This window comes from Vipera berus (assembly GCF_964194415.1).
Source record: "Vipera berus genome assembly, chromosome: 9".
Taxonomy (NCBI): domain Eukaryota; kingdom Metazoa; phylum Chordata; class Lepidosauria; order Squamata; family Viperidae; genus Vipera; species Vipera berus.
This window is the reverse complement of record NC_138212.1, coordinates 3,317,644-3,345,090: the sequence shown is the minus strand read 5'-3', so window position 1 is coordinate 3,345,090 and position 27,447 is coordinate 3,317,644. Positions and strand designations below refer to the sequence as shown.

General features: G+C 48.0%; 1 protein-coding gene across 1 annotated transcript in view; it reads left to right on the top strand.

The window, feature by feature from the left end:
- Positions 1-6,952: 6,952 nt before the first annotated feature.
- Positions 6,953-27,447, top strand: part of AXL (AXL receptor tyrosine kinase) — a gene marked incomplete at its 5' end in the record, with an annotated part of 53,617 nt that continues 33,122 nt past the window's right edge. Inside the window, 4 exons of the mRNA XM_081334432.1 lie at positions 6,953-7,025; positions 17,926-18,124; positions 24,800-24,900; positions 25,413-25,595. Coding sequence (XP_081190558.1) covers positions 6,953-7,025; positions 17,926-18,124; positions 24,800-24,900; positions 25,413-25,595 — 556 coding nt within the window. The remainder of the gene's footprint in view (positions 7,026-17,925; positions 18,125-24,799; positions 24,901-25,412; positions 25,596-27,447) is intronic.

Sequence of the window (27,447 nt, the reverse complement as noted above, 5' to 3'; positions counted from 1 at the left end):
CAGCCTGGGTTGGATGTGGCTTTTTTCTTCTTTCTTTTTTTTCTTTTACGCACGGCCGTGAGGGCTTTGAAGGCTGGAGAAAAAGGAAGGCAGAAGGGAAGAGAGTAAAAGCGGGTTTGGGGGGGTTAAGAGGACGGGGTGGGATTTGCACATTCTTCATCTTTCTAAGTAGTCCCAGATAACTAACTAACTCCTCCTGCGGCTCCTCGGCATCAGGTTCACGTCCTTCCGAAGTCACCAGGGAGCGAGAGGTTTGTTTGCTTGACCTTAAATATTTGGTGACTCAAAACATGATGTAGGTTGGCCAAAAAGAAGAAGGGATTGGATTCAGCAGCTAGCAAAATCTGCAAAAGTGCTTTCTGGAGAATTTCCTCTCCTCTGTAGGGCATCAAAGTGGACTGGGCCATTCACCTGCTGAACAGAGTGCAAATAACCTCCGGAGAGAGAGTATAACGGAATAACAGATGGGACCTTGGAGGTCATCTAGTCCAACCCCCTGCTCAGGCAGGAAACCCTATACCACTTCAGACAAATGGCTTTCCAGTCTCTTCTTAAAAACCTCCAGTGATAGAGCACCCACTACTATTTCTGGAGGCAGGTTGTTCCACTGGTTAGTTGTTCTAACTGTCAGGAAGTTTCTCCTTAGTTCTAGGTTGCTTCTCTCTCCTTGATTAGTTTCCACCCGTTGCTTCTTGTCCTGCCTTCAGGTGCTTTGGAGAATATAGCTTGACTCCCTCTTCTTTCGGGCAGCCTCTGAGATATTGGAAGCATGGTTTTCATTTTCATTTTTTTCAAATTAAAATTTATTATGAGATAGAATTAGAATTATTAGAATTAGAATTATTAGAATTAGAATTATTAGGATTAGAATTCATAGGATTAGGATTCTTTATTGGCCAAGTGTGATTGGACACACAAGGAATTTGTGTCCCAAAGTCTCCCAGCTGGCTTTTGTGCCTAAGGCAGGACTAGAACTCACCGTCACCTAATGATTGGCCAAAAGTCACCCAACAACCGGCTTTCGTGCCTAAGGCGGGATTCAACTCTCCCTTAATTTCCAATATATTTGTTAAAAATGCAAAACACTCTGTATCTGTTAGGGGGAAGCATGGGGGGGCACCATGAAGTTCAGAAATGGGAGGGGGGGTTTGAATGCAAACGCAGTACTGAAATACCCTCACCAGGGGGTGCTCCAGGGACCAAAGAACCCAACGCTGGAAATTCATGGGAAAAGGGTTTTTTTCCCGAGGCGCCAAAAAACAATCCTTGCCTTTTTTTCCCCTTGTGCTTCTTGGTTCCTCCACTGGCAGGAGAATGTAGGCTTGTTATCTTTGCCGCCTCGAGGGAAACATGGTGTCCCTGGAAACTCCTTTTCAGGGTCATGTTATCAAGTCCTGGGCAAGACAACGGCTGTTGTCTGCACAGAGGCCAAGATCCACTTCGCTCCTGAGGTCAGCCAGAAAACAACAAGTGCTTTCTGAGTTCAGGAAGGAAGGAAGGAAGATACGGGGAGTCCTCAACTTACGACCGCAACTGAGCCCAAAATTTAACGTTGCTAAGTGAGAAATTTATTGAGTTTTGCCCCATTTTACTTTTCTCGCTACGTTTCTTAAGCGAATCACGGCAGTCGTTAAATTAGTCACCCGGTTGTTAAGTGAATCTGGCTTCCTCCATTGACTTTGCTTGCCAGGAAGGTCGCAAAAGGGGATCACATGACCCCGGGACACTGCAACTGTCATAAGTGTGAATCAGTTGTTAAGCGTCCAAATGTAAATCACGTGACCATGGGGATACTGCAACGGGGTTTTTTTTCTCTCTCTCTTTTTTTTAAGATATGAGAAATATAAAAGTGTTGGGACGGCTTGTAGGAGGAAAAAGACTTCAATATTTAAGTGCAATTAACTTTAAGAAAATCTTAACAGGGAAAAATGTTTTTTGAACATTGCGGGGAAAACAAATTTAAATGAGAACTTTAAAAACAGAATCTATGATAAGGTGACTACGGTGATTAATTAGAAAAGAAGATTTATATTGATGTGGTTGTTACTTGTAGAAATACTAGAAAAATGGCTTTATTCAATTGTTATCTCTTAAAATTACTAAGAAATGTACTAATGTAAGGTTGATAAAAGAGAATATTATTGGAAGAAGAGAAAATCAAGCAAAGCTGTTATGTGGGGTATGGAATTATAGAAATTGTTATTGGGTGTTTGTAAATGTAAACCCAGACAACATTCTGTTTGCCAAATATTAATGATGATTATGTTAAAAAAGTTAATAAAATATATTACCTAAGTGTGAAAAACGGTCATAAGACACTTTTTTTCCAGTGCCGTTGTAACTTCAAACTGTCTCTAAGTGAACGGTTGTTAAGTCGAGGACCACCTGTACAGGAGACGGAGAGTTTTCTGAGAGTCTTCAGTGACAGATGGAAATCCAGCGTGCCCACGTAGTCCTTGGCTTATGACCATTGCTGTAGTGACTGTTGGAAGTCAAAACAGCACTGAAAAAGGTGACTTATGACAGATGGATGACTCTGAGCCAATCAACCAGGAGACGGTGAGTTCTAGTCCTGACCTAGTCATCAAAGCCAGCTGCTTACTTTGGACAATCACCAGGAAACCTTATGTATGAAACCTGGCTGGGTGACTTTTAGCCAGTCACACACACACACACACACACACACACAGATCAACCCACCTCACAGGGTCGTTGTGGGGAAAATAGAAGAAGGGAAGTGTGTTTGATATGTTCACCACACCTTGAATTATTTGTAGAGGAGAAAAATATCACAAAGGCAGGATATAAAGAAATTGGGGGGGGGGGGGAAATCAACTTCCATAGCTGGGCCAGAGAAAGCTGATTATGATCATTAAGCAAAAGCAGAGACCTTATATCAGGGGTCTTTTAACTTGGCCCTTTTATGACTTGTGGACTTCAACTCCCAGAATTCCTCAGCCAGGCACGCTGGCTAAGGAATTCTGGGAGTTGAAGTCCACAAGTCTTAAAAGGGCCAAGTTTGCAGACCCCTGCCTTACATTGTCTGTGTCTGTTTGCCGTAGCCAGTTCCAGGCTGCGTTTCCAAAAGAGCAACTCCTTTTAACTTTGAGCGTATCTTTTAGCAGATACGTAATCACTCCGGCTCTATCAGATCATTTTCTCCCCTGCCCAGGACTGATCTTCACCTGTCTGACAACTGCCGGCCCAGCTTTGGCGCCAAGACTCAGCTCTGCTTGGCCCAAGGCAGTTGTGTTTCAGTGGCTTAGCTGGAGACACCCTCCGAGGGATGCAATTTTGTGTGGTTGAGCTGGCTAAAAGAGTCAGCAAACCGGGGCATGCACGTCTCTCACTTTCAGAAAAAAGTATCCACTAAAAGAGGTGAAAGGTTTGACTTTTCATCCGCTGGTGGCTTCATCCAGCCACCTCAGTGATCGGGTGCTTGGTGAATATATATATATATATATATATATATATATATATATATATATATATATATATATATATATATATATATAATCCTATTTCCTATTTATACCCTGCCCTTCTCCGAAGACTTAGGGCGGCTTACAATTTAAGCACAAACCAATGTGCTTAGCAATAGCCTTCATTCTATGTATATGCCTGCTTATTAGGGGCTTTCGCCCTCCCCCAAGCAGCCATATTACAAAGTCAGCTTATTGCCCCCAACAATCTGGGTCCTCATTTTACCTACCTCGGAAGGATGGAAGGCTGAGTCAACCTATTTGACGGGCTGCCCCAAAGAAGAGGAAGTCAAGCTATTCTCCAAAGCACCTGAAGGCAGGACAAGAAGCAACGGATGGAAACTCATCAAGGAGAGAAGCAACCTGGAACTAAGGAGAAACTTCCTGAATTGTTAGAACAATTAACCAGAGGAACAACCTGCCTCCAGAAGTTGTGCATGCTCCAACACTGGAAGTTTTTAAGAAGAGACTGGACAGCCATTTGTCCAAAATGGTATAGGGTCTCCTGCCTGAGCAGGGGGTTGGACTAGATGACCTCCAAGGTCCCTTCCAGCTCTGTTATTCTGTTATCTCTAGGGTTGGGGTTGGGGTTGGGGTTAGATTGGGTTTTTAAGGTGATCCTTCAAAGAAAAAAAACATTTATCCAACCGCTGTAGAGCAAGATTAAAATTGCTTTGTGGGAATTCACAGTTTTCTGATCTGCTGCCCAGTTTCTCTTTGCGGTGAGTTAAATGGATAACTGGGCAAATACGTTGTTTGAGCTTCAGCAGAAATACAGACAATGGGGCATTTTAACGCCTTTTCATCTCAACTTTCATTTATTTAATGGGGGAGGGATGGGGGCTTGACGGCACTCTCGCCGAAGAGAGGGTTGAGGAAGAGAAGTGAGGATGCAAAACGGTAGAGAAGACTAACAAGAAATTAGCCCCAAACTTTTTAAGATTCCTCAGAATTCTTTCTCCGATCTCCTGCAATGGGGAAAAAAATGGCATTCTCTAAATTTCAGTGTTGTTAGCTTTCCAGGTTTTTCTGATCCTATCTCAAAACGTTGCTTTGGGGCAAGGGGAGGGCAAACAAGTGGGTTGGGCTGGATGACCTCCAAGAACCCTTCCATCCCTTCCATTCTGTCTTTAAACCAATTCCACAGCAAAGGCTGCCCAGGTGAGTTGCCTGAGACTACAATTCCCAGCATCCTCTGGGACAAGCCGTAGCCAGTAATCCACTTTCAAACCGGTTCTCTCCTCCAATGAGATACATTAAAGGCCTGGAGGCTAAAACATATGAAGAACGGTTGCAGGATTTGGGAATGGCTCGTCTAGTGAAAAGAAGGACTGGGGGCGGCGGGGGGGGGGAGGGAGACATGATAGCTGTATTCCAGTGTTTGAGGGGCCGCCACAAAGAAGAGGGGGGTCCACCTCTTCTCCAAAGCACCAGAGGGCAGGAGAAGAAACTAATCAAGGAGAGAAGCAACCTGGAATTAAGGAGAAATTTCCTGACACTGAGAACAATTAATCATTGGAACAGGTTGCCTTGAGAAGTTGTGGGTGCTCCATCCTTGGAGGTTTTTTTTTTTTTTTTGAGAAGAGGCTGGACAGCCCCTTGTCTGAAACTGTACAGGGTCTCCTGTTTGAGCCAGGCGGTTGGACTAGATGACCTCCAAGGTCCCTTCCAGCTCTCTTCTGAATTTGACGTCTACCCATTTTAAAGTTGCTGAGGTTGACATACGCCGACCTCAGTGATGCTAAATGAAGTAACTGACACGACTGTTGTTACGGGAGTCATTCTGGTCAGATCACTTCCTCATCCCTCCTTCAAAATGTTGGCTTGTCTGAGTCACTCACGGGAGAACAAGTACAGGCAGGTTGGGAGGATCAGCAATTGTCCCTTCCGAGGGGGATTGTGTAAGATGAGCGAATTGTTCTAAACAGAAACGGCGGGCTGAGACATTCCTTTCGGGCGTTAGGCTAAAGTAGTTTACAGAAAGCCCATACCGAAGGTTTGATTCCATCCGCTGAATTTCAGCAGAAAATATCCCGAAATTTCCCATTGTTTACCAAGCAGCATCCGGCCAGGTCTGTCTCCTCCACAACTGTAGATTCCGGGGTGTGTGTGTGTGTGTGTGTGTGTGTGTGTGTGTTTTCTCTCTCTCTCTTCCGAAAATCAAGGCAGAAATATCTTCAAGAGGAATTTGTGTTCCAGAAAATTGGGAATTACTGATTGACTGAAGCTCCCAGACTGGTCTTTGACCCTCATAAAAGTTGACGGACAGAGACGCCCCCGCCGTGTCTTAGCCCGGGCGTAAAGCAACGTTAAATTCTGGTGGTTGTTGTTGTATTTTTTTTTCTTGACTTTTTTTGCACTTAATGGGCAAGGTTGCCTCTGGTGGGTCTGGAAAGTTGGGGGAATTTTTTTTCCTCCTGTTTTTCCTTTTTTTTTTCTTCCTCTTTTCTCAGGGCGCTCCTATCCAGCCTGTCTCCCTCGCTGGGGTGTTCTTGCCAAGTCCTCTTTGCAGAATGTGGGTGAGTGTAACTTTAAGGAAAATTCTTTTCTGCTTTCTCCTTTTGTCCTCCTCTCCTTAACCCTTCAGCAGCCGGATGGAATTTGGACCCTTTTTTCTCTGCTCTTTCTAGTTTTTCCAAGGCAAGCCACCCACCCACTGCCCCAAATCTGCCGGCTATGCTAATCTGTCAGGCCTCTTCTTCTTCTGCTGCTGCTGCTGCTGCTGTTTTGCTATCGCACAAGGTTGCGGCTGTGTGTAGGAGTGTCTGTGTCAGGGAGTGAGCCAAGAAAGGGAAGCAAGCTCTTCCCCCCCCCCCCCGCACTTCTCTCTCATTCACTCAGCTCAGAGACGCTGACTCTCTTGAGTAAGCAAGTTTATTGTAGGGTCTGAGTAGACTCATCGGAGCTCAGAAGTTGGAGGAACCCAAGATCGAACCCAGGAGAAGAATATTTTTTTTAAAAAAAAGCTGTTCCTCCAACATCAGGGGAGCAGAGCTGAGAAGAATTGCAATTTTGCCCAGCCGGACCAGGAAAGCCAAATTAATGCAGGAATTTTGAAAGGGGAGTGGGGTGTGTGTGTGTGCGCGCGCGAGAAATTCCCTGGGACGGTCCCTAAAATTGCCTCCTTCTTCTTCTTCTTCTTTTTAAATGAGCAGAGAAACGTTTTGAGTTGAGGAATTACTCCAGGCTTTTGGCAGGAGTTTCGGGCACGCCGTGGGGAAGGGAGAATCACTTTGGATCTATCGCTCGCCTGACCCTCTTGGGTGCTGACTTCACCGTGGATTTCTTTCGTCACTTGTTTTCGGACTCCAGTGACAATTCCTTCGGCCGCTTTTTAATGGTTGGGTGAAGGCGGAATCCTGCTGCAGCTGGGGAAGAGATCTGATTTTCCCAACCGATTTTTCTGGAATTTTTTTTCCCCCTCCCCTCCTCGTCTTCCACCCATGAGCCACTAAACTGTTTTGGAGAAGATGGAACAAGTGTCCTGCTGTTTCCTCGCTTGTCTGCTGGCCTGCTGGATGGGCATCAGCCACAGCCAGGAAGGTGAGTCTGTGTTTGGGTACCCCTATTTTGTGTGAGCTGAGTGCTGTTGTGTTGGTGTCAGGATGGGAGCCAGGAGAAACCCAGAGACACCCCCACATACCCCCCCCCCCACAAAACTGGAGGGATGCAGGTGGCTAAAAAGTCGGCTGTGCAGTTTCCAACAGGCAGAAACAGACCCAAATTCTACTTAAACGCACATCGCTTAGAGAGAAACGGGGGGATAACACATCCGCCTCGGCCTACTGTGCAGTGTTGTTGTTAATAATAATAATAAAGTTGGAAGGGACCTTGGAGGTCCTCTAGTCCAACCCCCTGCTCAGGCAGGAAACCTTATACCATTTCAGACAAATGGCTGCCCAGTCTCTTCTAAAGTAAAAGACTTCTCCTTCCCCCTTTACTAGTTCTTTACTAGCAGACTTTCCATTCGCTAAGCCAGGAAGTTGTTAAGTGAATCACTGCAGTCATTAAGTGAGTCCGGTTTCCCCACATTAACTTTGCTTGTCGGAAGCTTCTTGGGAAGGTCGCAAATGGTCTGTCCCAGGGACCCCGGGACGCTGCTGTTTTCCTAAATACAAGCTGGTTATCAAGTGCCCAAGTTTTGATCACGTGACCCTGAGGATGCTGTGATGGTCATAAGTCCCTTTTTCAGTGCCATTATAGCTTTGAACCCTCGATCAATGGTTATAAGTCAAGGACTACCTGTAATACTGGGTGGATAGCTTTGGTCAAGCTATCCCCTCTCAACTCCAAAGTCTGCTGCCAAACGACCCTTGTTTACGCAACCTTGTAAGCCACTCACAACTTCCTTGAGATAAGATAGACTTGATTGTTTCAAATACAGACCAGCCTTTTGCAGGAACGTCAAGGTGGCGTCCCTATAATTCGCTATAAACGGTGAGAGAGTAATTAGGGTTCATAAATTGCAGGGGTTCATCATCACTTGGGTTCCGTTTAGTGTTTCATGTAAACCCAGTTTGGGAGAGCTTAATGGGTCATGTAAATGGTGCTTGCTGAGCGCCTTTTGCAATACGTGACCCCCCCCCAATCCATTCTGGTTTCTTCTAAGGACTGGGGGGGGAAGGTGGAGGACATGATAGCAGCCTTCCAGTATTTGAGGGGCTGCCCCAAAGAAGGGGGGGTTCAATCTGTTCTCCAAAGCACCTGAAGGCTGAAGCAAGGGATGGAAACTAATCAAGGCGAGAAGCAACATGGAACTAAGGAGGAATTTCCTGACAGTCAGAACAATCAACCAGTGGAACGACTTGCCACCAGAAGTGGTGGGTGCTGCAAAACTGGAAGGTTTTTAAGAAGAGACTGGACAACCGTTTGTGGGAAATGGTGTAAGGTTTTCCTGCTTGAACAGGGGGGGTTGGACTAGAAGATCTCCAAGCATCCTTCCAGCTCTATTCTGGCTGGCTGGCTGAGGAATTCTGGGAGTTGAAGTCCACAGGTCTTAAAGTTGCTCTACCCTGTCTTTTCAAGCAAATAGATCCTTTGGTGGGGTAAATGCATAAAAGATGGGGTAAATGCATAAAAGAAAACGTACACCCCCCCCCCCCGACACCACACACACACACACACACACACACACACACACACACACACACACACAACTTCTCAATTCCGGGAGCCAGCTCCAGCTGGGCTCCGTCACTTGCTGGAGAGACTCAGATTCTTCCTGGTTGCCCCTGGTTTTAACCCCGGAGAGCGGACCCGGATTGTTTTGATTTGCAAAGGAAAATCAGGGGGTGGTGAGAGGCCCTGGAAAGAATTTCGGGCAGCCGGCTGGCTCTCTGGCTACTCCCTGGAGAGATCTGTCCCCTCTGATCTGGTGAATGGGTGGTCCGGGGGCCGTCTAAACCAAATCCTAGCCAGCTTGCAATCCAAAGCCTCCTTTCCTATGCTTTTGAATAAAAATTGGCTTGTCGGAAAAAGGAGCCAGCAGGTTCCTTTATAGTTTTGGCTCTCGTTACCCTCGACCTCGACTTACATCCGCAATCGGGATCAGCAGTTCCACGGCGAAACCACGGCTTTGCGTAGCCGTGGAAATGCCGATCCTGATTGTTGTGAAGGTAGTTGTGCTTGAGTTTACGGCTTTTTTTGCCACGGTTGTTAAGAGAAACGCGGCAGTGCGGCGGATCACGCGGTCGTTAAGCGAATCCCCCTCCCCTCCATTGACTTGGGAGGAGCCAGCTGGGAAGGTCGCTAATGGTGATCGCAGGATTCCCAGGACCTGCTGGATGCCAAGCGCCTGAATTTTGATCCCATGATTGTGGGGAATGGTGCAATGGTTGTAAGTGCGAGGAGTCGCTAACATGAATGGTTGTAAGTCAAGGACTTCAGTGCTCACCCACTGGTTGCAACGGCTTAAAATTAAAAGTTTAGCGAAGGGCAAACCGCCTTGGGGCATCTTAAGAACTGCCAAGGAACCTCCTGGCGCTCTGTTGTCCCTGCTCCAATGTGCCCAATAAATGCATCCGGGTCGCCTTATAAGGCCGATGAACGGCATAAAAATCAAATCAGATAAATCACTGTGTGGCACTGAAGAAGGAAAGGCTAACAAGCATTTTTCTCTTTTATTAGAATCAAATTTAGCTGCTGCCCATCTTGTGCTTCAACAAACCACTTAGAATTCACATTCGCACAACCGCTTTCCTTGAATCCCTGGTGTCCTCCAGAGGATTTGATTTCCTTATACAGTTAGTCCTCGACTTACGACATTTTAGGGAGGATTCAAAGGGACAACGACACTGAAAAAAAGTGACAGGACCATTTTTTTTCACACTTAACGACCGTCGCAGCATTCACCACGATCACGTGATCCAAATTCAGATGCGCGGCAACTGACTCGCATTTATGACAGTTGCGGTGTCCCCTGGGGAGGGTCATATGGATCCCCTTTCGCGACCTTCTGATGAACAAAGTCAATTGGGGGGGAGCCAGATTCTCTTAACAACCGGGTGACAAATATAACTAAGGCGGTGATTCACATAACAACGGTAGCAAGGCAGGTCGTAAAACGAGGCGAAGTTTCCCTTCACAAATGTCTCACTTAGCAACAAAAATCTGGGGCTTCAGGTGTGAAAATGCAAAGCCATTTTCCCACGAATCGGGGTGTTTGCCAGAGGATTTGATTTCCTTACAGAGGGAAAATAAGGAATAAAATCCATGGTCAGTTATATTTGTGTGAAATAAACGTGGGTGAACGGCATCAAGCTTGGCATCAAACTGTGGCACGGCTGGATTTTCAGCAGTGGCGTCCAAACGGTTCAAAGAGTGGACAAGTTTCATGGCTCTATATTAATAGACACCCTATTTTTTACCGGGTGATTAACACTCATAAATCATGTATATATCACCCTGGGACATATCCAAGAGGACCAGGAAACAATAGAACAATAAAAGTTGTGGCTGCGGGTGCCTGGGCCTTTTTTTTTCTCTCCTCCCAATGCACACGTTGTGTCCTTTGAACATCATATCTGCAATCAAAAGTATAGACTGCTATCCTAGGATCGCACGGCAGACATGGAAAGAAAATCCAGATTTTTTTTTTCCCCCTGCTGTTCTATTGTTGCGGCTTCTCTGCAATTTTTCTCAACCTGGACAACTTGAAGCCGGGTGGACTTCAACTCCCAGAATTCCCCAGCCAGCATGGCTGGCTGGGGAATTCTGGGAGTTGAAGTCCACCCGGCTTCAAGTTGTCCAAGTTGAGACGCACTGCTGCAGCTTATAAAAGCACATTAAGAGGGAAATGTCTGTGGCCATTTTCAGTCCTCCAGGTCATGGTTGTCCCTCCCAAAGGTGCTTTTTCGAAAGGCAACTGGACTCTCTTTGTTTTTCTTTGAAGACATTTTGCTTCTCATCGAAGGAGCTTCTTCAGTTCTGACTTCAGTTTTCGGTTAGAACTGAAGAAGCTCCTTGGAGGAGAAGCAAAACGTCTTCAAGAAAAAAGCCCAGTTGCCTTTTGAAAAAGCACCCGTGGGACGATTAAGAGGGAAAGCTGGTTGTCAGCATTTTGCCTTAATAACTTTCTGGAACCTGCATCTGAGACACTACGGTACAGAATTCTAGGGCGGGAAGGGACCTCAAAGGTCCTCTAGTCCAACCCTCTGCCCAAGGCGGAGAGAATCTGTCTGAAGAGCAAGTGTTGAGGGCAAGGAAAGAGGAGGGCTACTTCTTGGTTGCCCTAACCGTGAACTTCACACAATGATCTGGGTGGTGGAGCTGATACACTGGGCTCAACCCATCTTTATGCCCGACTGACGTTAAGGTAAATTCCAGAGCCATGGTTAATTGCAAAAACTGTGTAAAAAAACACACTGGCAAATGAGGCGGTGAAGCCCGCAGCTCTGCTCCCTAATTCCAGTTGCGTGTGCGAAAATAATGTAATTCTTTGACAGGTTTGATCAATTGGGTGTTTATTTCTTGAAATCCCTGGGCATATCGCAGTCCTGATGGCTCTATTTACAGCAGGGCGTTTTCTCTCCCACCTGGCTGAGACAGCAGTTCTCAATCTAACTAGGGCGAAACAAGAGTTTCTCTGGCTTTCATCCTGGCTAGATCCTGGCTTGCCAGAATTGTGGGTGCTCTATCCCTAGAGGAGGCTGGACAACTGGACAACCACTTGACCCGGATGGTATAAGTTCTCCTGCGTTGAGCAGGGGGCTGGACTAGAAGACCTCTTCCAGCCCTTTATGTTCTATCTAGATCCAAAGTAACTAGCGGGGAAATCTCTTATGCAATTCTTCCTTTGGCTCCTTGGATGGCAGGCCGATTCTTTTATAACGCTGCTCTGCCTTTCGGTTTCCTACAAAATGCTTTGTTTGTTTTTTTTTACCTATTTTATCCCAAGCCACCCAGAATCGCGCATCATGAGATGGGTGGCTATATAAATCAAAAATTTTTTTAAAAAAAATTATAATTAAAAACACGGGACCACTCGTTCAGGCCGAGGGGTGGGGCTGGGCCAAAACGGGTGGATGACCTTCGCTGCTAACCAAAATCTAGGGATGAGCCACTCGGAATGCCCAAATTCCAAACGTTTGATTCGATCGGGTGAGTCATCCCGAGCTGGAACGGCAGGGAACTGGGTGGAGGGTTTGAAGGGGAGGGGAGGGGCCGCAGCCAGTGGCTGTGGGATTGGGGGCTGGGGGGGGAGACTGAACTAAACTTTTGGGTGTCCAGTAAAGCTAGTTGAGGAGGGAGGCAAAAAACCTGCTCCAATTCTTTCCCGCTGGGAGAAGTAAATTCATTTACATCACTCCGTTGCTGTCACAGTTTCTAATAAGACGCAAAAAGTCGGTCCGGCCCTTTGCAGGACAAGCCAAAAAAACTGCTGGTTTCTCCCTGTTCTGTTTGCAAAGGTCTCAAGTATCTGGTTGGGACAACGCTGAGCGAGTCTCTCCAAAAAGATGACGCATTTAGCATTAAAAACGGGGCTGGTGGGGGGGTGGGGTTGGTTGATTTAAGGATGTAGGAATTCAAATCTGGAAGTCCTCTGGATCAAACTAACCAAGGCGGCCCCCAAATGGCAAGACCAGATTTTTGAGTTCAAGGGTCCCTGGCTTGGATGTCACACTGGCTGACTTTAAAAAGCTGACGGGGAATGGATCGGGATACAACCCGGATGGGAGACCACAAGGAAATACTAGGGGCTGTAGGCTAGCTCAAAGAGAGATACGGGTGGTCCTCGACCACATTCGGGACCGGAACGTTTGTTGCTAAATGATGTCGTTGTTAAGTGAGCCATCCTGTGACTGTCAGCATTTTAATAATCTCTTTGCAACAGTCATTAAGTGAATCACACAAAGTCATTAAGGGAATCTGGCTTCCCCATTGACTTCATTTGTTGGGAGCCGGCTGGGAAGGTCACAAATGATGAGTATGTGACCCTGGGATGTTGCAACCGTCATAAATACAGTTGCCAAGTGTCTAGATCACAATTCCATGCAACGGTCACAAGCACAAGGACCTGTCCCAAGTCCCTTTTCTAGCAATAGGAAAAGCACTTAAGACTTATATACCACTGTATTTTATATACACAGTGCTTTACAGCCGCGTCTAGGTGGTTTACAGAGTCAACACATTGCCCCCAGCAAGTGGGGTCCTCATTTGACCGATCTTGAGCCGGTCAGGATCGAACTGCCGGCAGTGGGCAGAATTAAACTGCAATACTGCATTCTAACCACTGCGCGCCATAGAAGGAAGGAAGGAAGGAAGGAAGGAAGGAAGGAAGGAAGGAAGGAAGGAAAATAGCAATAGACTTATAGTGCTTTTCAGCCCTCTCTAAGCGGTTTATAGAGTCAGTCGATTGCCCCCAACAATCTGGGTCCTCATTTTACTGACCTTGGAAGGCTGAGTCCAACCTTGAGCCGGTCAGGATCGAACCGTTGGCAGTCGGCAGAATTACCCTGCTATTCTGCATTCCATCCACTGCGCCACCATGACTCCTTTTTTCCAGCACCGCCGTAACTTTGAACGGTCGCTAAATAAGTGGCCATAAGTCAAGGACTCCCTGTCTGGCTAACCCCGGCTTCCGTCTTTGCCATCCACCGAACCGACTTTGGATCCATTTGCATGGTTGCATGAATTCAGCCCTAAAGACATCCGGCCATGGAGTTTGGGTCTCCTGCTTTGAGCCGGGGGCTGGACTAGAAGATCACCCGAGGTCCCTTCCAGCTCTGTTCTGATTGATTGATCGATCGGATTCTTTAGCCTTGCTTAAAGATGGTAGATTTCTGCCCTGGGGGAGGGTTGGAACTGGGTTTCGAATAGCAGGCCAGGCAAAAGGGAGAACAAGAAAAAAAAAAAGAAAGTGCGATATTTCTTGCCGAGGGTCTGGGAACTGGCTCAGGGCCTCCCCAAATCTGGCTTGAGAAAGGAAGAAGAGGCCTCTGGGGTGAACTCTGGGCTCCTTCCCAGTGTGGCATTTTGGTTCTCAGGCCCTGGAATTCGTCCCTGGTGCCTCGAGGGTTAACTCGGCTCCCAGGCCGGCAGTTTCTTTCATTTATTCAGGTTCCCCAGGCATCTCCCGCCCTCGGAACCCACTTCACCACCGGGGGGGGGGGGGACTACAGCTCCCAGAATTCCCGAGCCCCAACTTTACCACCAGTGGGACTACAGCTCCCAGGATTCCCGAGCCCCAACTTTACGACCGGTGGGACTACAGCTCCCAGAATTCCCGAGCCCCAACTTTACGACCGGTGGGACTACAGCTCCCAGAATTCCCGAGCCCCAACTTTACGACCGGTGGGACTACAGCTCCCAGAATTCCCGAGCCCCAACTTTACGACCGGTGGGACTACAGCTCCCAGGATTCCCGAGCCCCAACTTTACGACCGGTGGGACTACAGCTCCCAGAATTCCCGAGCCCCAACTTTACGACCGGTGGGACTACAGCTCCCAGAATTCCCGAGCCCCAACTTTACGACCGGTGGGACTACAGCTCCCAGAATTCCCGAGCCCCATCTTTACGACCTGGCTCAGGAATTCTAGGAGTTATAGTCCCACAGGTCTGAAAGTCTCCATAGTTGCCCACTCCTGCTCTGTATCCAAACACACACACACACACCCAATATCCACCTGGCTATGGTCATCCTGGCTGGGGACCATGGGCTTTTCATAAGTTCCAAGGGGAGCCTCCCGAGTGTGCTGGGTTGAGAGTGCGGGCAAACAGCGGGTGGGGTGGGGGGCTCCTTGGCAGGGCATGTTGGGTGGGTGTTGAGGTAGCTGTGAAGGGTGGGAGAGCCTTCCTTCCTTCCCTCTCTCGTTTTCTTACTCTCTATTTATTTCCTTCCTTCCCTCCCTCCCTCCTTGCTTCTTTCCTTCCTTCCCTTCATCCCTCCTTCTTTTCTTACTTGCTCCCTCCCTCCTTTCTTCTTCCTTCCCTTCTTCTCTTCTTCCTTGCTTCTTCCTTCCCTCCCTCCCTCCAGTCTTGTTCTTCCATCCATCCATCCATCCATCCATCCATCCATCCATTCCTCCCTCTCTCTCTCCCTCCCCTTCCTTCCTTCCTTCCTTCCTTCCTCCCTCCCTCCCTCCCTTCTTTTCTCACTCCATTTCCTCTTTTTCCTTCCTTCCTTCCTTCCTTCCTTCCTTCCTTCCTTCCTTCCTTCCTTCCTTCCTTCCTTCCTTCCTTCCTCCCTTCCTTCCTCACTCTCCCTTTTCTCTTTTCTCTTTCTTTTCCTCCTTCATTCTTTCCTTCCTCCCTCTTTCCCTCCCTCCAGTCTTGTTCTCCTTCCATCCCTCCCTCCCTTTTTGTCCTCCCTCCCTCCCTCTCCCTCTCCCTTTTGACTTTTCTTTCTTCTTTTCCTCCATTCTTTCCTTCCTTCCTCCCTCCCTTTTCCCCTCCTTCCCTCCCAACACTCTTGCCCCACTGGCAATAATAGCAGACGCTGGCTTCTCATTGCTCCCACTGGACTCTGGCCCCCGTCTCACCTCACCCATTTAGTTGCAGACATCTCTGCATTTGAAGATGTTGACAAACTAGATAATTATGTTATCCACCTGGGCAGCATTTTTAAAAGAAGACTAATGGAGAAAGACAGGTAAGCAGAGAGCAGGGATGACCACGAGAGCGGTCAAGACATTAAGACAGCACTGTGACTGCAGAATTGGAACTCAACTGCTTATTTTTCCATTGTGTTGCATACAAAATGCACATTGACAAGGACTTCAGTCGCACGGTGGCTGGGGAATTCTGTGAGCTGAACTCCGCACTGCTTAAAGTTGCCACAGTTGAGAAACACTGATAAGACAGATTACGGGAACCAAGAAACTGTTAACTCCATAAACCTCAGTTTGCACCATGCTGCAAATATTCCAGGTGACCTGTAGGTGGCAGCAAAGAGTCAGGGATTCTGCATCTCTACACCGCCCTCTGATGGCCATCCAAAGCTTTGCAGCCCCAATTTGAGATTTCTGCCAAGGCAAAGAGCACATCCAGAATCTGATTAATTTTGTGAGGCTGATTCTGTGTTCTGTCTAGGCCAGGGGTAGGCAACCTCGGCTCTTTTATGACTCATGGACTTCAACTCCCAGAATTCCTGAGCCAGCATGGCTGGCTCAGGAATTCTGGGAGTTGAAGTCCATGAGTCATAAAAGAGCCGAGGTTGCCTACCCCTGGTCTAGGCCCATCCAGTATCTCTGTGGGGTGCCAGGCCACACCCGAACCATCATTAGGTGGGCAGAGCTGGCATAATCCATCTGAGGATCGAGAAGCACGTATAGTTGCAGCCAACCAGATTGGAATGCCACTCTTCCCTCCGGCTGCCTCAGATTGGTACATTCCAAAATAAGAACCAGTTTGGTGTAGTGGTGAAGGCATCAATCTAAAAACCAGCAGGCCATATATTCTAGTCCCTGTTTAGGCACAAAGCCATCTAGGTGACTTTGGGCCAACCACACACTCTCAGCCCTAGGAACGAGGCAATGGCAACCCACTTCCAAACAACCTTGCCAAAAAAAACAACCCTGCAGAGACTAAGACTGACAACTGCCAGAAGATTATTTGTAGCTCAGGGTTAAAATGTGGAATCCTTAGTGCTCTCTGAGCTTGGTTGTTTCTTTGCAGATGTTTCAATACACAACCAAATAACATCAGCGCTCCCTATTTATTTTGTAGCTTGTCCTGGCAATGTGGGTGGGGTGTGTGGTTTTCTTCCCGGTAGTTCCTTGATTATTGTTTTCTGCTAGATTGTTTGTCTGGTATTAATCCCCGTTTATCTGGGTGCTGATTGCTGAAAAGGATGCCTTGTTTCCTTCTTAGCTTTTTTATTGTCTCTTTTGAATGGTGTGCAAACATGGTTTATCTCTCCCTGTCCATTGGTGGCTGATTAGTCTGAGCTTCCAGGAATTTGCCTAGCTTGTTTTAGGATGCTCACAGTTTCCCAGTTGAAACTACAGTGGAGTCTATCTGTGTGTTGTGAGATTAAGAAGTTTTCATCCTATCTTCTGACTGGTCGTTGGTGTTCATGGATGCCCACTGCTAGTCTTCTGCCTTTCTGTCCTGTCGCCCTCCTTACACTGGATGTTGTAGTTCAGCAGTCCCCAGCTTGGTGGCTGGCTGGGCAGGGGAGAGGGGAGCTGGGCGGTGCAAGCAACAGGCCAGCACGCATGTGCCTGAACACGCAGCTCGACTGCAAGTAGAGCTCCACGTGCAAGCTCCTGCGTGCTAGCCCACCACTTGTGTGAGTTGAGCTGCACGCATGCGAGTTGAGCTACACGCATGCGAGTTGAGCTACACGCATGCAAGTTGAGCTACACGCATGCGAGTTGAGCTGCACGGTTCCGAATAGGCCACGGCCCAGGGCGTTGGGCACCCTGTTGTAGATGACTCCTGTTTTTTTTCTCGTGCGGCTGCTGGGTCTTTTGGTTTACTTAAATTGTTTTGGAAGTCTTTAGTTGGTTTGTGCGTTACGATGATATTGTATGGTTATAATAATCTGTGAGAAGTATCTGAGATGTTTTTGATAGATGTCTTGTGTTGGTCGTCCTGTATTGGGTTGAGTGGTTAAGCACTTTTCATTAAAGTCCCACGGCTTTCCATTTTGTTGTGTAGGTGCTCCGTTTCCTTTTTCTGGCTTTCCGCAGTGTGTTTGACCACAACTAGAACCAGCAACTCGGTTCCTAAGCAAAACCACTGCCGTGCTTACAGTCTTACTTCAGCTTCCCTTTTCTTTACACACCTGCAAAAGACCTACATGCAAGGACTCGTTGCAAAGTTACTTTTTCATCACCGTCGTTAACTGTGAACAGTCCCTAAACGAGACTTGTATAGGCAAATCCTCCGAATCGAGTTGACCTGCAGATCTGAGAGCTAAATTACTGGTTGCTGTTGTGATGTTGTGTTATCTCTTCTCCTAATTTGAGGATTTCAACCGACTCTCTTTTTACCTCCTAGCTGGACACTTTCTAGAAAGTCCTTCAAACTTGACCTCGTCTTTGGGGAAGGATGTAAAACTCTTCTGCTCTGTCCTGGCCGTGGGCGAGGCGCCGGAGATCAGCTGGCTGAGAGATGGAGAGGTCTTCGAATTCGCTGATAGTAACCAGATCCAGGTGCCTTTGGAAGAGGAAGAATGGATGACCACCAGCGAACTGAGGTGAGCATCCGACAGTTTGGTTGGCACTGTTAATGGGCCAGATTGTCTGTTTGTTCCCCACATTTATTATTTTTACAAATAATACAAGGTAGCAGACATAGCCAAAACATCTTCCTCCTCCTATTTTTCCCACAACAACAACCCTGTGAGGCGGGTTGGGCTGAGAGAGAGAGAGAGAGACTGGCCCAAAGTCATCCAGTTGACTTTCATGCCTATGGCAGCACTGGAACTCACAGTCTCCTGATGATTGGCCCAAAGTCACTTAGTCAGCTTTGATGCCTGTGGTGGGACTAGAACTCACCGTCTTCTGATGATTGGCCCAGAGACACCCAGTCGGCTTTCATGCGTAAGGCAGGACTAGAACTCACAGTCTCCTGATGATTGGCCCAAAGTCACTTAGTCAGCTTTGATGCCTGTGGTGGGACTAGAACTCACAGTCTCCTGATGATTGGCCCAGAGACACCCAGTTGGCTTTCATGCGTAAGGCAGGACTAGAACTCACAGTCTCTTGATGATTGGCCCAAAGTCACTTAGTCAGCTTTGATGCCTGTGGTGGGACTAGAACTCACCGTCTTCTGATGATTGGCCCAGAGACACCCAGTCGGCTTTCATGCGTAAGGCAGGACTAGAACTCACAGTCTCCTGATGATTGGCCCAAAGTCACCCAGGCTGGCTTTCATGTCTAAGGTGGGACTAGAATTCACCATCTCCCATTTTCTAGCCTGGTGCCTTCGCCCCTAGACCAAACCGGCTCCCATTTGATCCAATGGGAACCAGCTGACCAATACCTTGAAAACTCTGTAGAGAAGGCCATTCTGCCTGTGGATGCGGCATCTAGCTCTTATCTGATTGGCTTGGTTTATGCTCAGCACATTATATGGTTTGCCAAGTAAGGTTTAGGTCCTGGTTTGCTGTGTGAACGTCACCCACTGCTAGTTCCTTCAAAATAAATACGTCAGTGTAAGGCAGGTTCTCCAAAGTGATCAATATCAACCCCCAAGGTATGATGGGACTATCCAAAGGGTTGATAGATGTTTGGTGGGGGAGGTCAAAAGGGGCTCAATAAATGACCAGGGATCAATAGGTGATTAATCAATGGGGGCTAGTGGAAGATCAGAAGATGTAGAGAGATCTGGCCTAATAAAATGCCAAGAGTGACTGAATGGATAACATTATCCATCAATCAATAATGGAAGATCAATTGGGGTCAATTAATTCTTTGGCACCTCTGTTTGAGCCCACGCAGGTCCCTAATCCTGAAGGTGAGGTGGCCAGCAAGGAGACTATGTAACCGAGGATAGGGTGGTCAGCTGCTAGCAAGAGCGACCTTGAATACTCTCTATTATTTTTATTATGGTTGGTGCTATAATCAGCCAGATGTTTCGTCTGGATTTGGCATTTTTGTCCACCTACGGAGTCCTTCCCAAGGACCTGGGTTTTATTTAGTGGTTTTAAAGGTTATTGTCTGAGGATGTAAGCTGTTCTGAGCAGGGCTGCCTTTGGCAAATGTTGGATGGTCAATTTGTCAAGGCAGATGTGGTGCTCCAGATGTTTGCGGATTGCTCCCAAGGCGCCTATGACCGTTGGTGCTACTTTTGCTTTCTTTTGCCACAGTTGTTCTATTTCTGCTTGCAGGTCTTTGCATTTCATGATTTTTCTCCCAAGTCTTTCTGCTCTTTCCAGGCAAGGCCAACATCCACTATCCAGACATTTTGTTGTCTTTCTTCTGAACAATTGTTAAGTTTGAGGGGTTACGTGACAGGGGGCTGTCTGCCTGAATTCTAAAGTCCTGTTCTTCTTCTTCTTCTTCTTCTTCTTCTTCTTCTTCTTCTTCTTCTTCTTCTTCTTCTTCTTCTTCTTCTTCTTCTTCTTCTTCTTCTTCTTCTTCTTCTTCTTCTTCATAGCACTATTAGCTAAAAGAACACAGGTCATCCTCAACTTACGACCACGACTGAGCCCAAAATTTCCATCACTAAGCAAGTCAGCCGTTAAGTGAGTTTTGCCCCATTTTAACCACCTTTCTTGCCATAGTTGCAAGTGAATCGCTGCAGTGAGTAACGCGGTTGTTAAGTGAATCTGGCTTCCCCATTGACTTTGCTTGTCCCGTGACCCCGTGACACTGCAACCGTCATAAATGTGAGTCAGTTGCCAAGTGGCTGAATTTTGCTCAAGTGACCGTGGAGATACTGCAACGGTCATAAGTGGGGAAAAACAGTCATAAGTCACTTTTTTCACTGCCTTTGTAACTTCAAACGGTTACTAAATGAACTGATATAAGTCGGGGACTGCCTGTATTTATTAAATTATTTTTATATAGGGCGTTATGTGGCAAGGACCCTCTGTCTGAATTCTAAAGTCCCATTGCTATGACTCGTAGCACCATTAACCATTAACTAAAGTAGTATTTATTAAATTGTTTTTGTATAATTAACGTTGGAGGGTTGTTGAACAATCTGAAAGTTCATGAAAAAGTCGATGAGCTGAATCCCCGTATGTGTGTCCACGTAGCAAGCGGCCTTCGTTCCAATTTCCCATCCTGAAAAATTAGTATTGCGAAGTATTTAGTAGTGCTAAATACCCTAGTAAGACCACACTTGGAACACTGCAACCAGTTTTGGTCACCATGCTACAAAAAAGATGTTGGGACTTTGGGGAAAAAAAATCAGAGAACAGCAGCTAAGATGATCCATGGCCTGTAGACTAAAACCTATGAGGAATGGCTGCAAAACTTGGGTTTGGCTAGTCTAAAGAAAAGAAGAAACAGGGGTGACATGATAGCAGCATTCCAGTATTTGAGGGGCTGCCACAAAGAAGAGGGGGTCAAACTATTCTCCAAAGCACCAGAGGGCAGGATGAGAAACAATGGTTGGAAGCTGATCAAAGAGAGAAGCAACCTGGAATTAAGGAGAAACTTCCTGACAGTGAGGACAATCAACCAGTGGAACAGCTGGCCACCAGAAATCGTGGGCGCTCCATCGCGGGAGGTTTTTAAGAAGAGGCTGGCTAGACTCAGGAATTCATAGCTGACTCAGGAATTCTGGGAATTGAAGTCCACGAGTCATAAAAGAGCCGAGGTTGCCTGTCACTTGTCTGAATTGGTATAGGTTCTCCTGCCTGAGCTGGGGGCTGGTCTAGAAGACCTCCAGGGTCCCTTCCAGCTCTATTCTATTCTAAATGGGCGGTGGCTGGGAGCAATGGGCTTTGAAGTCCAAGGGAACCAGGAGGCCAGACCAGACCAGAGATGGCCACTTTTGACCTGACATAGAAGTGACAGAGTCGTCTTATAGAATGGGCAAAGTTCAGATGAAGATCGGATGGTGGCCCTGCTCCACGTGAACAAGTCCTTCTCTTCTTCATCATGGAAATGGGGTGGGTGGGTTCTGCCTGCCTGCCTTGCCGGGGGTGGGGGGGCTGTCTTGAAGCCTGCTAGCTGGTTTAATATGACTCATGGGAAATATTGATTCCAGTTGCTCAATGGCAGAGCCAGGGAACTGGGTGGACGTCCAGCTGGCTGCTGCCTTCTGCTTCACGGGCCTTCCTCCGGCTTTCTGGAGCCACGGGCCAAACCACGTGGGGAGGGGACACTCACTAGGAGCCTGCAAGGGGTGTGCATTATGTGTGCGATTGTTCACTCTTGGCAGTGAAGCTTGGCACCGTTTTCTCCTGCCTCTCTCCTTGTGGCATCCCTTTGGGCTGAGAGACAAGGATTGGGTTCCCTCAGCAGCCTCAATTTTAATCTGGATTGTTTGGTTTGCAAGGGAGCCTCATGGATGAAGGTAGCCTATTCTGGTTTGTTCAGAAGCCTCCGTTTCAGGCAGTGCGTGAGTTCCCCCATCCTAGTTTGTTTCTCAACCAATTTTTTTTAGTTCTTTTTTTATGCCGAATCTTCTTTCGGACCCCATGAGGGATAGAAACTTGGTTGTTGTTTTTTTTAAATGAAAGTGAATACCTTTAGGACAGGCTAGCTGGGGAATTCTGGGAGTTGAAGGCCACACATCTTCAACTTCAAAGTTGCCAAGGTTGGACACCTCTGTCTGTTAATTTTTACCGAGGAGGTGGACGGCTTGCCTCCAGAAGTTGTGGGTACTCCATCACTGGAGGTTTTCAAGAAGAGATTAGATGGCCATTTGTCCAGAATGGTGTAGAGCAGGGATAGGCAACCTTGCCTCTTTTATGACTCGTGGACTTCAACTCCCAGAATTCCTGAGCCAGCCATGCTGAGGGGAAAGGGAGAGGTTTCCAAGCTGAGCCAGGCTGGCTCAGGAATTCTGGGAGTTGAAGTCCACGAGTCATGAGGGGGCCATAGTTCCCCCATGCTGGCTCAGGAATTCTGGGAGTTGAAGTCCACGAGTCATGAGGGGGCCATAGTTCCCCCATGCTGGCTCAGGAATTCTGGGAGTTGAAGTCCACGAGTCATGAGGGGGCCATAGTTCCCCCATGCTGGCTCAGGAATTCTGGGAGTTGAAGTCCACTAGTCATGAGGGGGCCATAGTTCCCCCATGCTGGCTCAGGAATTCTGGGAGTTGAAGTCCACGAGTCATGAGGGGGCCATAGTTCCCCCATGCCGGCTCAGGAATTCTGGGAGTTGAAGTCCACGAGTCATGAGGGGGCCATAGTTCCCCCATGCTGGCTCAGGAATTCTGGGAGTTGAAGTCCACGAGTCATTAGGAGGCCATAGTTCTCCCATGCTGGCTCAGGAATTCTGGGAGTTGAAGTCCACGAGTCATAAAAGAGCCAAGGTTGCCTCCCCCTGGTGTAGGGTCTCCTGCTTGAACAGGGGGTTGGACTAGCAGACCTCCAAGGCCCCTTCCGACTCTGTTATTCTGTTAAAAGAAATGCTTTTAGATTCAATGTTGCTTTTTTAAAATGGACTTTGCCTGTTACTTATGTGGGGTCAGCGAATCTGTGTTGTTGTTGTTGTTTTTAACACTTAACTTTCTTTTTCATGAGTTTCTTTTTCTTGCTTGGGTGTGTGTGTGTGTGTTGGCTTTGCAAAAAAAAAAAAAGGCAGCCTTGGTCTCCTTTGTGATAACCAGCCTGGGGGAAAACAGCTTTTGCTGAACGAAACAAAAATTGTTTTAAGGAACTGCCCACGAGAGAAAGCTTGCAAAAAAGCAGAATCAATTCTGCGTTTTCTCTTGCTGACCTTGCAGTCATCCTGAGGAAGGAAAGAGGAAAGAATCCTGATTTTAAGTGACTAAAAGTTCCCGACCTTTTCTTGATGATAAATGCTAACACCCCCCCCCCACAAAACCCTTGAAAACTTTCCCTAAGTAGCTGTAAACGGTGTCCCTTGTCTTTCGTCGGCTTTGTCGAAGCCCTTGTGTTTGACTGCAGCTGTGGTGAGGGGCAAAGGAGGTCAAAAAAGTCAAGATGGCACCACAGTCAGGGCAATCAAAACCTGTCCCTGCCTGACATCCGCTTCGTTTAAAAGACTGGCTTGGTCTCTGGGGATGTTAAACCTTGGCGTTATTTTTTTTCCTCCTTTCAGCTACAATTATTTTTGACCCTCTGGATCCGGCCCCAGGAGGATCTTGGAGACCACCTTGAAGTGGTCAGAAAAAGACCATGGCAAATCTCCTTCCCTCGAAGCCGTGGGGTGGAGACCCTTCGTGCTGAGGCTTTGCCAATGCCAGGAGGATCCTTAATCAGCATACAGACCTTGACTTACAACAGTTCATTTAGTGACTGAAGTTCAAAGTTACAATGGCACTGAAAAAAAAGTGACTTATGACCATTTTTCACACTTACGACCGTCACAGCATCCCCGTGGTCACGCAATCCAAATTTGGATGCTTGGAAACTGCTTCATATTTATGACGGTCGCAGTGTCCCGGAGTCACGTGATCCCCTTTTGTGACTTTCTCATGAGCAAAGTCCGTGGGGGAAGCCAGATTCGCTTAACAACCTTGTTATTAACTTAACCGCTGCAGTGATTCACTTAACGACTGTGGCACGGCAGGTCGTAAAATGGGGGAAAACTAACTTAACCACCATCTCGCTTAGCCACAGAAATGTGGCTTATGACCCTTGTGGTCATAAGTTGAGGACTGCCACTATTTGGGCAGCGAGGTTGAAAGACCGGGAGTCAGTTTTGGAGTATGTGCCTCAAATCAGTGCCCTGCTGTCCTCTTGAAATTCTGTGGAGATTTTTCTTTGGCTAAGCTGGAGAAATGACCAGTTAAATTTACAAGACTGAAGGTAATCTTCAACTTAGGACCAGTGGTTTAATGACTGTCCAAAATTACAATGATGCTGAAAAAGGTGACTGGGAGTTGCAGTTCACATATGCTGGCTGGGTGAATTCTGGGAGTTGAAGTCCACATACGCTGTCCAGGGAATTCTGGAAGTTGTAGTTCGCATATGCTGGCTGGGTGAATTCTGGGAGTTGAAGTCCACATACGCTGTCCAGGGAATTCTGGGAGTTGTAGTTCACATATGCTGGCTGGGTGAATTCTGGGAGTTGAAGTCCACATATGCTGGCTGGGTGAATTCTGGGAGCTGAAGTCCACACATCTTAATGTTTTTGAGAAACACTGGTTTAAGTTTGATAAACCAGCTCAGGCCTGGTTTTCGCACGCATCAAGTCTCGTGGACCACACAACCCATGCTCCAAGCCCCTTTGCTGATCCATCTCCTGCTCTCTTCCCCTCTCCCATCTTCCCCTCCTTCCAGCATCTCTTCCCTCCAGCTTTCTGACATGGGAAGTTACCAGTGTGTGGCCTTGGTGAATGGATCTGAAATTGTTTCCGAAGGAGCTTATCTGAAGTTAGAAGGTAAATGTAATGGTGGGGGGAGGAGAGGGGGGGAAGTGCCCTGCAGAGACCTGGGGAGGCACAGCCATGCTCAGAAATTGGGAAATTTGCTCACTGCTGGCCTTAAGGAGCAACCAGAAGGTTGAGAGAAATTATCTCAGCAGCGATTCTCAACTTTGGGGACTTGAAGATGGGTGGACTTCAACTCCCAGAATTCCCCAGCCAGCTGGCTGGGGAATTCTGGGAGTTGAAGTCCACCCATCTTCAAGTCCCCAAAGTTGAGAATCACTGACTTGATTCCTTCATAGGATTAAGCCAAGATCTGCTTGTTTGGGATATTGTTGACCACGCCATCCTGGTCAACCAGCTAGCAGTTTGGGATATTGTTGACCACGCCTCCCCCCCCCAAGCTAAGCCATAGTGTTCTTTATCTTTGTCTCGTGTGAACCATCCCATCATGGCTTACCATTGCCATCAGGGCTTATTCAACAAAGAGTGCTTTAGCACCCCTGTTTCTTCTCTCTTGCGGCCAGGCCTCCCCTTTTTCTCCGAGGAGCCCCAAGATCTGGAGATCACGGCCAACACCCCGTTCAACCTCAGCTGTGGAGCGCGCGGACCTCCCGAGCCTGTCTTGGTGATCTGGTTGCAGGACAGCGCTCCCCTTAACTCGCTGGCGGATCCCCTGGCCCAGACCCCCTCCATCTTGGGGGTGAGAGGTGAGTCAGTTCACGCTATGCCCGGTTTTTCTGTGGGCAAAGTGACCCCTTTCAAAAGGCAGCAGCTGCCAGGCTGGGGGTTAAGATTTCACCCAGGACAGCTGAGATGACATCCATGCTCAACCACAGCTTGTTACAAGGCGGGTTTCGGAGTGTGTGATAGATTACGACTGTAGCTTCAAGGTGGGGATTTGAATAGAGACAAATGGCTCCTTAACAATTCCTCTGAAGTCCCTTCCCCTTCCTTCTTTCCTTCCTCCTCTGCTCTCTTCCTCCCTCCCCTCCCTCCTTCTCTTCTCCTTCCTTCCTTCCTTCCTTCCTTCCTTCCTTCCTTCCTTCCTTCCTTTTTCCTCCCTCCCTCCCTCCCCTTCTCTTCTCTTCTCTTCTCTTCTCTTCTCTTCTCTTCTCTTCTCTTCTCTTCTCTTCTCTTCTCTTCTCTTCTCTTCTCTTCTCTTCTCCTTCCTTCCTTCCTTCCTTCCTTCCTTCCTTCCTTCCTTCCTTCCTTCTTTCCTTCCTTCCTTCCTTCTTTCCTTCCTTCCTCCCTCCCTCCCTCCCTCCCACTCTGCCCTTGTCCTTCCTTTCCCCTTCGCCTTCCTTCCTTTGTTCCTTCTTTCCACCCTCTCCGCCCTTGTCCTTCCTCCCTCCTTCTCTCCATCCCTCCCTCCCCCTCCCCCTCCCCTTCCCTTTCCCTTACCCACCTACCTACACCTCTGCAGATGAACAGGAAGCTTGGCAGGCCACAAAGACAAACCAAGAATATACAGTCTCTTTCTGACTGGTTCCCCTAACCATGGTTTTAAACAGTCGCGACACAGGACAGCGTGTGAATCCCACTGCCCCCTTGAGTGCCCTGGCTTTGAATCCCTCCCTAACCTGGCTGGGTTCCCGGGCACCCAGAGACGTTGACGCCTCCCACCCACCCCAAACGTGGCTGCGTGGTTTGGGGCTTTTGTGTGTTGTCTGAACACCGTCAATGGCCGTTTCGTGTCTTCAGCAAACAGGATGAATCCCCTGGTGGTGGGCCATTTTGCTCAATAGCCCATTCTTTGCGGGTTTCATTTCATTTTGCTCCAGACTCCAGGCTTGAAAATAGCTGTGGGGCTGAAAGGAAGAGGAATGAGGGTTCCAAAGGGGGCCTTTTTCATAGCCCCTCACCCCCGGGCTCACGGCTTTCAGCGTCTGCTTTTTTTCCTTTTTTTCCCTTTTTCATATCTGGCCAGCGAAGCCGTAAAAAGTAGCCTTTTCTTTGGCGCTCGGTTGCATTGGCTGCAAAGAGGGGGACTCGGGTTTCCCACCAGCGAGACGAGGCAGCAGAAAGGGGTCTCGGCGGTGCGTGCGAGACCCCCTTCCTCTCTCTGCCATTCAGCCTCGTCCAGGGGCCCCGGTCGCCCGTCCTTGTTCATTGTCTTCTCCCGTCCTCTCCTCTGAATATCTGGCTTGTCCCCAACTTGCGAGCTCCTTTGTCGTCTTTTCTATGGAGGGGGGGGGGACAATTCCCCATGGCTCAGCCTGGGAGGGGTTCGCTCCAAGCGTGGGAACAGGCTGGGCCAAGGTTACCAAAGACGGTTTGGGCAATTGGCAGGCAGAGAAGCCGGGTTTATCGGCCTGCCCTGGGTGAAAGAGATGGGAAGCGAAAGAACAACAACGGTGCGATAGGCCCAGCTGCCTTGGACCCCCCCATATGTCCCCCCCACACACACACACTCCTGTTCGACTGAGTTCCATAACTGTGCAGGGGAGCCAAGTGCAGGAGGAAGGATTTATCGCAATTGGGGGGAGGGGGCTGAGAAATCTCCCCGGATTCCAGGAAGGCTGGCTGGTGCCTGGAATCACCCACCGCCTAGGCAGGAGA